The sequence below is a fragment of the Oryctolagus cuniculus genome, chromosome 10 (assembly GCF_051225735.1).
Source record: "Oryctolagus cuniculus isolate XC-2025 breed Fujian yellow rabbit chromosome 10, ASM5122573v1, whole genome shotgun sequence".
In the NCBI taxonomy this organism is placed as follows: Eukaryota; Metazoa; Chordata; class Mammalia; order Lagomorpha; family Leporidae; genus Oryctolagus; species Oryctolagus cuniculus.
The window spans coordinates 84,545,689-84,559,120 of record NC_142876.1 but is presented as its reverse complement, the minus strand read 5'-3'; the positions used below and the strand labels follow the sequence as shown (position 1 = coordinate 84,559,120).

The following is a 13,432-nucleotide window of genomic DNA, read 5'->3' as shown; positions in this document are numbered from 1 at the left end:
TCATGTTTACATTCTGCTAAATGACAAACATGTTGGTCATTCTTGACACCATGATTATACTGCGTACAGAATCCTGCATGTAGGATTAAGTCTTACAGCAAGTGTGGAACATTAGCTAGGGGTCAGTTAATATTGAATGCTGTGTTTGCTTGAAGTATAAAAACCAGTGTGATTTTGTGATTTTTTTCATTGTGACTGATTTGTTAAGTTAAAGTTGATACCTAAAAGATTGATTTGTGTCTTCATAAACGTGAATGTCAACATTGGGCATTTTCTAGGGCTACTTGTGCTAAGGAGGCGTTACTGTTAGGCCTTAGCTCACCATGTTATTTTTTAGGTATGTTCAGAAATCATAAATTATGTATCTAAAATGCCCTGCATTAGAAATGATTAACAGAATAATGTTTCATGAGGGAAAAAATTGGAAACAGGCCATCACTGTAGTTAAGTATCATGAAATATTGTACTTTGGTCAAAAAGAATGACAGACCTATATAAATCAGCATGGATTATGTCTAAGACATTGTTTAGGACAAAAATTAAAAATTGGAGCTATTTATATTCTGATATCAAATAAAATAAAAACCAAAACCCTCAAAGCAAATTTGTGTGAAGATAAATGAAAAGGCAGATCCCAAGCTGTTAATAGCAGTTAGCTTTAGCTACACTTGTGTGTACCTTAATAATGTTTTACTCGTCTGCTTACTTTTTATGGAAAATTTCAAACATGCATAAAATAAACAAGATCGTATAGTGATCCCTGAAGTATCTGTCACCAAGCTGCAGCAGTCACTAATATTCTGCCACTTTTATTTCATGTGTACCTCCACCCACTCCTCACCTGGGTCACAAGTATATTTCCATAGCATGTATTATATGCAATGAAAACACAAATCATATATGCACACTTTAAATTTTTTTGATTATTTCATATGAGAGAGAGAGTGCCCCCATCTGCTGGTCTCCCATGTTGGTAGCAGGCACCCAATTACTTGAGCCATTACCTGCCTCCCAGAACCTTCATTGGCAAGAAGCTGAAGTTAGACACTAGGAATCGAATCCAGGTACTCCAAAACCTGTTGTGATATTGAATGTTTCCAAATCCCTACACTGTTCTCTCATTCCCTATCCTCTTCTGCCCACTCAGGTTATTTTTGCCTTTCAAAAAATTACTGTATACATAGAGTCATGTGGTATGAATGCTTTTTGTGTCTGATTTCTTGTGCTTGACATAATTTGTCTGGGATCATCAGTGTTGGAGTCTGCATCAGTAATGCTTTCCATTAATAACACCCCTTGGTATGAATATAGCACTGTTTGGATATCCTTCCCCTTTTAATGGACATTAGCTGTTATGGGTACAGTTGTCATTATGCTCATGTGCAGATCTTTTTGTGAACCTGCATTGTCATAGCTTAGATAAATTCCTGGAAGTAAAATTTCTGGTTCAAATAAAATCTCAACATGCACTATTTTGAAAATGAGTGTTTGGGACCGGCTCTGTGGCATACTGGGTAAAGCCGCCACTTGCAGTGCCGGCATCCCATGTGGGCGCCAGTTTGAATCCCGGCTGCTCCGCTTCCCATCCAGCTCTCTGCTGTGGCCTGGGAAGGCAGTGGAGGATGGCCCAGGTCCTTGGGCCCCTGCACCCACTTGGGAGACCCGGAAGAAGCTCCTGGCTCCTGGCTTCGGATCGGCACAGCTCCGGCTTTTGCAGCTGATTGGGGAGTAGACCAGCAGGTGGAAGACCGACCTCTCTCTCTCTCTCTCTCTCTCTCTCTCTCTCTCTGTGCCTCTCCTTCCCTCTCTGTGTAACTCTGACTTTCAAGTAAATAAATAAATAAATCTTAAAAGAAAGTGAGTGTTCCGTTTTTAGTTCTCACCAACAAAGTACAAGTGGTGATTGCTGCTTTCCTCACTGGTGTTTTTCAGTGTTTTCTTTTTTTTTAAGGTATATTTATTTAGTTGAAAGGCGGAATTACAGAGAGGCAGAGAGAATGAGAGAGAGACAGAGATCTCTGTGAGTGAGACCACATTGGAAAGAAGTGGCCATTAAAGAAGGATGTACTTTCCTCTGAAGGGAAGAGAAAACTTCCACTCTGCTTATGGCCTTGTCTAAAAAATGATAGAGATTGTGGATTCAAAAGGCTTCCATAGCCTTGGCAGCTTGCGTAAAGAGCCTCGGGTGATCACAGACATACATCAGAGAGTTAATTGTTAAATTAACAACAGGAGTCACTGTGCATTTCCCATGCAGGACCTCTGTCCTCAATGAGTTGTGTTATGAGAATTAACTGTAACACTTGTTCTCAAACAGGTTTTGTGTTTGTGTGTGTGAGAATTGTTGAAATCTTTACTTATTATAAAGTTGGTTTTCTATGTATAAAGTTAATTGAAAATGAATCTTAATGGAGAATGGGACAGGGAATGGAAGGAGGAGGAGGAGGTGGGCTGGGGGAGTAGATAGGCTGGGAAGAATCACTATATTCCTAAAGCTATACTTAGGAAATTTGTACTCGTTAAATAAAAGGTTCCTTTGGGGGAAAAAAAAATAAACCAATGGCAAGGCTATTCTAAGCAGAGGGACTGGCGCTGGCAACGGCCCTGTAGCTGGAATGCAGTGGATGAGTTCAGAGAACGGAGAGATGACTGGTATGGCTGTTGCAGGACTGGTGGAGAATAAGGCACAGGGTCAGAGGCATGAGCAGGTATCTGAATGCAGGGAGAACCTAAAGCCAGCAAGGCCTAGCCAGCTGAAAGCTTTGTTAGAACACAAATGGGGTACCGTTTGAAGGTTTTAGCAGAGAGATGAAATGCTGAGATCTATATATATATTTTTAATTTATTTGTTTATTTGAAAGGCAGAGGCAGAGAGAGAGGTCTTCCATCTGCTGAATCACTCCCTAGATGGCCACAAAGGCTTAAGCTGCATTGATCTGAAGCCAGGAGCCAGGAGCTTCCTACAGGTCTCCCATTTGGGTGCAGGGGCCTAAGTGTTGGGCCCTCTTCTACTGCTTTCCTAGGGAATAGCAGAGAGCTGGATTGGAAGTGGAACAGCCAGGATTCAAACTGCACCCATATGGGATGCCGGCACTGTAGGTGGTGACTTTACCCACTGCAACACAGTGCTGGCCCTGTCAGTGTTTTTTGTTTCAGCCATTTTAGTGGATAATAGCACCTCAAGTGTAGCTTTTTTTTTTTTTAATACCTTTTAAATTGTTGTAAGATAAATACAGCATTTGCCATTTTACCAATTTTTTTAAAGATGTATTTATTTAGTTGAAAGAGTTACACAGAGAGAGTAGAGGCAGAGAGAGAGACAGATTGATCTTCTATCCGATGGTTCACTCCCCAATTGGCCACAGTGCCCAGAGCTGCGCTGATCCGAAGCCAGGTGCTTCTTCCGGATATCCCACATGGGTGCAGGGGCCCAAGGACTTGGGCCATCTTCTACTGCTTTCCCAGACCATAGCAGAGAGCTGGATTGGAAGTGGAACAGCCAGGTCTTGAACTGGCGCCCATATGGGATGCTGGTGCTTCAGGCCAGGGCGTTAACCTACTGTGCCAGAGCGCCAGCCCAATTTTAACAATTTAACAAGTATAATTTAGTATTGTAAATTCCATTTGTAGATTTTGCACCCATCACTGTTACGTATTTTCAAAACCTTTTCATCACCTAAACAGAGTCTCTGTATTTGTGAAGCAGTAGCTCCTCACTCTGTTCCCCCTCCAGTCCTTGTAACCTCTAACCAAGTTGCTGCTGTTATGAATTGGTCTAATCCAGGTGTTTCATGTAAGTGCTCACTTATATTCGTCCCTTTGAGTTTGTCTTATTTTACCTGGTGTGATGTTTTTAGGGTTCATCCATATGATAGCATGTATCAGAGCTTCATTCTTTCTATAGCTGAATCATATTCCATCAAATGTATGTATAGGTTGAATATACTTAATATGAAATGCTTGGGACCAGAAATGTTTTAGATTTCAGAATTGGGACTATTTGCATATAAAGAATGACACATCTTGGGGATGAAACCCAAGTCTAAACACAGAATTCATTTATGTTTCACGTATACCTTATGCACACAGCCTGAAGGTAATTTTATGCAGCATTTCTAGCGCACCTGTGTTTTCACTGCTCCCTGTTTGGTGGAGTCAGGTGTGGAATTTTCTACTTGTGGCATCATGTCAGTGTTCAAAAGGTTGTGGATTTTGGATCATTTCAGATTTTGGACTTTCGGATTGTATAGCATGTTTTCTGTTGATAGCCTTGAGTTATTAGGGTTTTGTGACTTGCTATAATGAAATTGATGTGTAAGTAGCTGTTGGAGTCTGTTTTCAGTTATTTTGCCTGTATACCTAGGAGTGGAATTGCTCAGTCATTTAGTTAACATTTTTAGGAACTAACAAATTGTTTTTTCACTGGATTTTATTTACCATTTCATGGTGACAAATGATGTTGAAATATCTTTTCAAGTACTTATATTGGTGATTTCTATATTTTCGTTTATGAAGTACTTGTTCAAGCATGTTACACATTTTAAAAACTGAGTTACTGGTTTTTTAAATTATTGAGTTTCAAAAGTTCTCTGTATATTGTGAGTTCAACTTTTTTTGTGAGATAACATGTTTTGCAAATATTTTGTTCCAGTTTTGTTTTGTGTATATCTTAGAGGTGGAAATACTGGATAATATAGTAAATTTGTATTTAATTTTTTGAGAAACAGCCATGCTTTTTTCCAACTGACTGTGCTATTTTTCCACCAACAGTGGACGAGGGTTATAGGTTCTTTATATACTTCCCAGTACTTGTTATTTTCTGATTTTTTTGCATGGTGATCATCCTAATGGTGAAAGGTGATGTCTCATTGTGGTTTTGATTTGCATTTTTACAATGATTAGTGATGTGGAGCATCTTTTCCTGTTTCTCAGCTATTTTCATAGCTCCTCTGGAGATGTGTCTATTCAAATCCTTTGCCTTTTTAAAATTCAGGATGTTTTATTGTTGCTGAGTTCTATATACATTCTGAGTATTAACCCATTATCAGATAAGTGATTTGTAGGTTTTTTTTATAATCTGTTGCTTGTGTTCATTGATGTACATAAGTTTATAATTTTGATGAAGCTCTGTATATTTTTGCTTTTGTTGTGTATATTTTTGGTGTCACAGTCATTGCCAAATTGAAAGCCACTAAGATTTTTCCCCTTTATTTTCTTCTAAGAGTTTTACGATTTTAGGTCAGGTCTTTAGGTCGTTTCTTCGATCGGACTTTATTTCTGTATAGGATGTGAAGTAAAGCTCCAGCTTCATTGTTTTGCATGTTGATACCCAGTTATTTGAACACCATTTCTCCATGGGATGGTCTTGGAAGTCTTGTTGAAAATTGTTTGGCATTCTATATAAGGTTGTTCGTCTGGGCTCTCTGATAGGTATATCTGTTGATGCCACTCCAATACTTTTTTGCTCATTGGAATTTTCTGTTAGCTTTTGGAATCAGCAAATATGAGACCTCCAGTTTATTCTTTTTTTACAAGATTGTTTTGGGTATCAAGGGTTCCTTGAAATTCCATATGAATTTTAGAATGGATGTGAAATATGCCATCGGGGTTTCTTAACAGTGCCTTTTGATGAGTAGAGGTTTGAAACTTTATTGCTGGAGAGTTCTTGGTTATTTCTGCCAGATGTGATAGCTTTCACAGCTTTTAAAATACTTTTTCTTGTTCCTTAGACTTTCTAGAAAACTCATAGTGTTGTTCATTGCAGCTTGAAATCAAGTCTTCTTTATTTACTTAAAATAATTAAAAGAATGTGTTGGTACCCAATGCGATCATTCCATTTAAAAACAGAGTTTTAGAACTGACTGATAACTGAGAATTCATACCTTCATCTCCCCCTCAGTTACGTTTTTACATGTCACTCAGTATTTGGTAAAGGACCGGGCAGTTACAGACGTGTATTGTAAGTGCACGGGTTTAGAAGCATTGACCGACTTTGAGGATCATTCTTGTGCAGTACTTCATGATGGGCAAAACAGGGTCATAATGCGGTTCTGTGCATTGTTCATGTCGCTAGTGATGCCCAGCACCTCCCTACCTCCTTCCCCTGTCTGCCACACCCAGGTTCGTTTTGTCTGTCTCGGCCACATTGAATTATCAGAGTTTTTATTACTAAGTGGAATCTGTGTTGAATTTTAGCAGGTTTCCCCCCACCTCTGCCTCTTAGCTGGGTTTACTGCTGCTCACTTATTAGTGCCCGGGGTCTTAACAACCTTATTCAAACAAAACAGCTTAAATGGAGGCCTTAAACAGGTCACAACAGTGAGCCATTTTCTAACTTTTGGTGCAATAAAGTGGGTATGTTGTGTTTTGGAATATAAGTCCTCTGAGTGTAGCTATTCATTTTCTTCAACTATAAAACATTTTAGAATAACAGCTTACATCTGCTTGGGGTGTAAAGTTGCACGTTTTGAGGAAACCTCACTGTTGTGTAGCTCCAGACCAGACGTGGGAGGGGGCTGGCTCCCTGGCAGGCCCAGGTTGCATGGAGGCTGGAGGAAGACTGTGTGTTAGCTGTGGAGCTGCCTTTGCCGGTAGGATGCCTTGCACACGTGGGGAGCACATTGCCCTTCTTGGCTCCCCGTCCTGTGCAGGATGATGCGGGTGACTGGGAGAATAATTAGCAGTTTTTCACACATCAGGAGTTTATCTTAGGAGGGGTATTTCACTACCACAAGACAGACATTTATCTAATTATTTAAGCATTTACTCCACATTTAATTACCTCGGACTGTCAGCTAATCTTGTTGTAGGTAATAAACTTGAGCTTTATTGTCGGTTCACTTTTTCAAATAAATACCCAGTGGGATAGTTTGGCCACTCCAAATGTGTGATTTTCAAATTACTTCTTTAAACTGAAGGAACAATCTAATGAATAACTTTTAATAGAGGAAAATGAGAAGAATGTTCATCTATAGAATTCAAAATCTAATAATTCTAAGCACCAAATAAGTGCAGATAACATCCAGTACAGTTTTATAGGTATTGCAATAAGAAAGGAATAGCACCAACAAAAATTGTAGTACTAAATTTTAAAGCTTTTTACATCTTGTAAATGTGACATAGTCACATTTGAGAAGGGAGAGAACAAATAAAATAATAAAAATAATACATAACCCTTCTACTTGTTAGTCTTCTTGCATGCTTTTTTTTTTTTTTACATATAAGTTTTTTAAAAATTAAGAAAACTTTCAGAAACCTGTTACCGAGTCAATTTTTGTGGTTTTGGTAACTAATTTAATTGGAGAGACACCACTGTAGTTTCAGAATGGGCTGTCAGATGCTTTTGTGTTTTGGTGAGAAAAACACTCAACTACATGTGACTGCTCTCGTGGTGAAATTCAGGGTGTGGTGTCTGTGTATGACAGTGACACACTTCTCTGAGAGTCCCATTTGTCAGATTAATCACAGCAATTGACAGGGGTTTTTCCCTCACTACCATTCCCCTCCTGAGAGGAAGATGGATTTTCCTTCTCTGACTGCTGTCAAACTCAGGGATGTCATTTGCTTTGGCAGACTCTCAGTTTCTGATTACCATATAAATATTTCAGAAATAACTTAATGCCCTTAATTCATGTGAAGGTTAACACCCTTTAATTCCTCTGACATCGTGTGAACACACACCCACATGCACACGTGCAGGCACACACGCCACACTGGGCTCTGACCGTATGTTCGATAAGCTAGGGCATTAGGTCCACTAGAGTTGATGGGTTTTTACTTTGTAAATACAGGTTGGGTTTCTCTTTTAGAATTTCAGACGATTTAGTCAGCAGCAAGTAGCGTGTACTGTAGACGAGTTTATGTGCCGTTAAATGTGTTTAGATGTGCTTCATGTAGAGTGGGGATGAGGGCTTCTCTGAACCTCGGTCTCCTCGCCTGTGAAATAAGGGTGCTAATAAATAGCCCATACAGAGAGGTTGAGAGGATTCAGCTGAAGTAAGAATCTAGGAGGTGCTGATTAGTGAGCAGAATGCCTGGCCCACGTACAGGGCTTGTCAGACTTGGCCCTAGCTGTTTGAGAACTCTCTGGACACACTGAGGCTGCTTGCATATGTGGCGATTATTCCAAGCACTCCTATTCATTAGCTCCCATGCACCTTCACTGTAACTGCACTCGGGAATGAGTTCAGGCGTTAGCCGCTCCGGCATGGGTCTGCACAGAGCTCTACACGCTGCCTGTACCTGCTGTTGCTTCCTGCAGGGGGAGCTTTCAGATCCCAGACAGGCTGCTCTGCTTCTGGAGTCTTTTGGTCTCATCTTAGGCTTGTGGGTGCTCCCTTCTCTGGGCCTCCACCCACCCTTACTTTCGCCGTGACTTCTCTCTATCCCTCCTGGACCTCTTCGCCCACCTGTCTCCCTCTTCTCTCTCCCCCTCCTCTCTTCACTTTGTTTTTTCCCCTTCCTGTCCTCTCTTGGCCCCTGCTTTCTTCTCCTTCTTCTCCTCTCCTCTCTCTCCTCCTTTCCCTCTCTCAGCTCTTTCTCCCCACCTCCCTATCCTCCTCCCCTCTCCTGACACTTTGCCTGCTGAGGAGTAGGCAACCCTGGCCCTTAAGCAATAAACACCCAATCTTTACAAAGTCCTTTTTCTTTAGGATGAGAAATATTAGTTCAACAGCCGGATGCTGTCTATACTGTTCTTCTCATTTCTTTTTTTTTTTTTTTTTTTTGACAGGCAGAGTGGACAGTGAGAGAGACAGAGAGAAAGGTCTTCTTTTTGCCGTTGGTTCACCCTCCAATGGCCGTCACGGCTGGTGCGCTGCGGCCGGCTCACCACGCTGATCCAAAGGCAGGAGCCAGGTGCTTCTCCTGGTCTCCCATGGGGTGCAGGGCCCAAGCACTTGGGCCATCCTCCACTAGTGAGCTACGGCACCGGCCTCTCATTTCATTTTTTTTTTATTTTTTTTTATTTTTTTTTATTTTTTTATTTTTGACAGGCAGAGTGGACAGTGAGAGAGAGAGACAGAGAGGGAAAGGTCTTCCTTTGCCGTTGGTTCACCCTCCAATGGCCGCCGCTGCAGCCGGCGCACCGCGCTGATCCGATGGCAGGAGCCAGGATCCAGGTGCTTTTCCTGGTCTCCCATGGGGTGCAGGGCCCAAGCACCTGGGCCATCCTCCACTGCACTCCCTGGCCATAGCAGAGAGCTGGCCTGGAAGAGGGGCAACCGGGACAGAATCCGGCGCCCCAACCGGGACTAGAACCCGGTGTGCCGGCGCCGCAAGGTGGAGGATTAGCCTATTGAGCCACGGCGCCGGCTTCTCATTTCATTTTAAAAGGGCTTCATAACATCATTTTATGACCCTTGGGCTCAGAAAGTTCTAAAAGCTGAAGTTGGCCGTTCCTTTCTATACCTCGTGTCTACTGTACCTGTAAGCTCATTTAGTGGTAGCTTTGTTTCTCACATAAAGTTAACATGAAATGCAGCGTTTCTAAACAGCTGTTTTAGTTTCCTGTAAAAGATCAGGCAAACTCTGATCTTTGTTGTCTAATGTATTTAATTTTTTTTTCTCTCTTCAGATTCCTTTCTCTCTGGTCCAGTTTCCCTTGTGGGAGTCCTTAAAAGTAAGTTTTTCAATCTTCATATACAACTTAACTTGACCGCAAAACCCAGCAGTTTTAGTGTGGAAAAGTGGAATCTAATGTTGACTAGAAGTGTAAAAATGCAAAGTTACTAATAGTTGAAAATATTCGTGTGTGCGACTTATATGTCAGTTTGTCTTTTTAACTTGTTCAGTGTCTGTAGCACCAGGAAATAAGCAAAGCATGTTATTAATTGAAATCCACAGATATGAAGAAGAAACTTTGCTTTCTTCTGTATTGGCACTTTGTTGTGGTCTGTACAAGATTTAACTCCTAAGTCATGTGGCTGACACACCCCAGAGTCTTCCATGAATGGTAACAGGAGCACGGAGACTGACTATGGTGTTTAGGAGGTGGGCTACTGGGAGGCCCTTTGATCATTGGGAGTGTACCCTCCCTCAAAAGGTGGTTCTCCCTGGAGAACTCGTTATGAAAACCCGAGTTGGGCCCCGGTGCTCTCTGTTCTTTGTGGCTCCTGGTAGGATCCCTCCTACATGGTCTGCCTGTTGTCATCCCGTGAACTCACGAGAGGCTAGCCACTGGGACCTGCCTGGTCTTGGACTGACAGCTTACAAGGCCATGAACCAAAATAACCCTCACTTGTTCATAAGTAGCTTCTTTCAGGTAGTTTGTGGGAATGACAAAAAAGCTAATGCATTTGTTGGATTTAATTTTATTTTGCTCCCGTGTGTGTGTGTGTGTGTGTGTGTGTGTGTGTGTGTGTCTAGGTAAAAGAATAGTACGGTAAGTGGAAAAAGAACGGCAGTGAGGCCCTGAGTGTGGACGGGTGGGAAGGCCCAGGCTCCGTGACTGCCCTTCCGCCTCTGGTGCTCGGCCCAGACTAGGGCCCTCGCGAGAAGGAAGACTGTGGTGAGCTGTGAGTCAGCTTTGGGGAAGGTCGCACATCTGTTTAAACATAAATAAAAATTTAAAACCTGTTTCATACATGCAGAAACATTGCATTAGGTTTTTATCTTCTTGTTGCAGTGATACTGAAAATTGTAGGTCGTGGTGTGAATTTTGTAGGTCCTTGCCGGCATGAGTGTCAGTAGGGGGTCACAGCACAGAGTATGTTTCTCACTGTGTACAGTGTTTAGAGAATTTGAAAGCCCTGGTAAAGTGAAAATGGATAGCTGATAAGGTTTTTTAGTATATTTTATTTATCCAGTGTTTTGGGTCTTTCGCCACTGTTTTATTTGTTTTTATTTTTGTCATTTCCTCTGTGCTGCATGGTGAAAGTATTTCTCAAGCGGTGTTTCAGAGCATGATGTCACAGCTATCCAATGAGAAGGTCACATTCCATTAGCATAACAACTCTCCTTTTTAGTGTGTGACAAAAGAACAATGAAGCCAACAGCTGTCCAGCAAACAAGACTCACTTTATTAAGGTCTCAATAAGCAGCATTCACACACAGTCTGCACATTCGAGCGTCCTGTGCCCCAACTCTGCAAAGCAGGGTTTTGAGGCGCACAGAAAGGAGAAGCATGTTTCTCTTTCAATATTAAGAACACTGTACGATTATGGCTGCTTAAGAGACATCTAGAATGTTTCAGAGTAATCACAGATAATAATATTTTGCCTTAAATTTTTTCTTTGAGCAAATGTGAGGATGCTATAAGGTTTTTATTTGAAATTTATTTTCTTGAGGAGTAATTTTCATACAGTAAAAATCACTACATGTTTTTATGGGTTTTAATGAATGTTTGTTACTGTACCATGACCATTATAGAGAATAACTATTACCTCCTAGAATTCTGTCCCTGGCAACCACTGTTCCCAATACTTTTCCTGTTTCCCAGAATATCATATAATACAGAGTCTGTCCTGTAACAGTCTGTGCCTTACTTCTTTCACTTAATGTGATTGTTCCTTTTTACCGCTGTGTAATATTCCACAAGGATGTGGGTGTACAGTTACTACAATTGGCTTATCAGTTCACCACTTTCCACTTAGTTGAGTTGTTTCTGATTTCTGATGGTTATAAAATAAGGCTGCTATGAATATTCACCTGCAGTGTTTGTGTGGGCATATGTTTTTATTTCTCCTGGGTAAGTGCCTAGCAGTGACGTTGCTGGTTCGTGAAGAAAGTATGGTTGATTTTACAGGCAATGGCCAGAGTATTTTCAAAAGTGGCTGTAATATTTTACTCTCCTACCAATGGTGTATGAGAGTTCTATTTATTCTGTATCCATGTTATTATCTGATATTATTACATTTTTAAAAATCAGTTGTTAAAATAGTTGTTGCCTACTAGTGTCTCACTGTGGGTTTAATTTGTAGTTGCTTTATGAATAAATTGACTTTAGCATCTTTTCATATAAGAATGTCTTTTTGACACGTGAATGTGAGTCATGGTGCTTTTGTAGAAGTAGACTAAGATTTTGTCCCTTTTATTTTTGTGGCTATTATTCTATCCATTTAAACTTTTGAAGAGCCGTAGTGAGAGATTATATTGTATGGACGGATTTTTCTGTTCCGCTTGTCTGGTAAAATTTTTCTCAGCCGGAACTTGCACCTTATGTGGGGAGTGCCTGCACTGCAGGAAGTGTAAGGATCTAGAGGTAGGGGTGTCCACTGGCACCTTAAAGTTAACTCTGCGAAAATCAAACTTGTCACCTTTCTTTTAAAATCTCTTCCTGCTGCCTACCCATTTCTGCTAATCATTCTGCTGTTCTTCTAAGCACCTGGTCCCAAACCTAGATTAAAGTGTCCTGTGTTCTTTCTCTGTTGCCAGATCGTGTCACTCAGGGAGTTTGGCTGAGCTTGACTTTTCAGGACCCATAGCCACCCTTTTTCAGATTGTTATTACCTCGTGCCTGGCCCATATGCTAACAGCTTCTGAACCTTCTCTTGCATCCTACATGTTGAATTTGTGGGATTGCTCGTAGAAGTAACTTTGAAATCACACTTAATATTTCTCAGAAACGTACAGCTTTCTGAGACTCTTGAGACGTGAAGGTTGACATTCCGAGGTGTGTGCCCGCGCCTAGTGTTTGCAGCTCCCTCCTCTAGACTTTCTTCTTTCTTTTCCCTGCTCGATCTTTCCTCTCCATGGAGAGTTTCTTCTTCACTGCCTCTGAATATGCTGTGCCTTCCTTAGAAATGTGCTTCTAGGAGTCCAAATCCACTGTGTCTTTCAAAGCCAAGTTCAGCTTTTGATCTCTTGCTTGGAGTCTTCTAATCTAGGCCTTGAAGGTTTGCCATACCTAACGTTTGTCAGTAGTGTTGATTGATACTTAATCACTTGCTCTGTTGTGTTGAGAACTTCTTGGAGCCACACTTGGCGTGTTTGAAGGCATGGGCCTCTTCTACTCTCAGATACACAGCACGTGCTGTCAGTGTTCGTTTATTGCCTGGCGACTCTGAGCTAGACCTTCACACTTGCAGGAGGACAAGGATGAGTGGGACATGGTCAGTGCCTTTGAGCGGCTTACGGTCTGTCAGGCGCACAACCCACAGCTAACGTATGTGCAGTGTGTCTCTCCTTGAGGAAGATACTCAAGGTGGTGTAGGGCTGGCCCCCTGGCTCCTCAGATGCTGTCACTCCACTAACCTCGTGTCTGATGTTTTCCTTTTTTTATAGTGCATAGTTTTTTAGGTGAAAAAGATAAGACCCCATAAAGAGAAAGGAAGTAGAAAGGATTGATTATCCCATCTGGAACCCCAGAGATGATAGTTTTCTTTTCAGACTTATATTTACTTTGGGACAGGTTAGCAGCTCAACAAGAAAAGAAATGTGATACAGTCGGTGGTTTTTATCACCTCACAGAGACCCATAGCTGTTTGTTTGATCT

General features: G+C 41.4%; 1 protein-coding gene across 19 annotated transcripts in view; it reads left to right on the top strand.

Annotated features, from left to right (window-relative positions):
• SLC25A26 (solute carrier family 25 member 26) overlaps positions 1-13,432 on the top strand; it is a 156,680-nt gene that overhangs the window by 126,184 nt on the left and 17,064 nt on the right. For all 19 annotated transcript variants that reach the window (XR_016214230.1, XR_016214229.1, XR_016214231.1 and 16 more), the window contains one exon: positions 9,575-9,619. Coding sequence is in view for 15 of the 19 variants with exons in the window: in XM_008260905.4 (XP_008259127.3) it covers positions 9,575-9,619 (45 nt within the window). In the remaining 4 variants the exon portion in view is untranslated. The remainder of the gene's footprint in view (positions 1-9,574; positions 9,620-13,432) is intronic.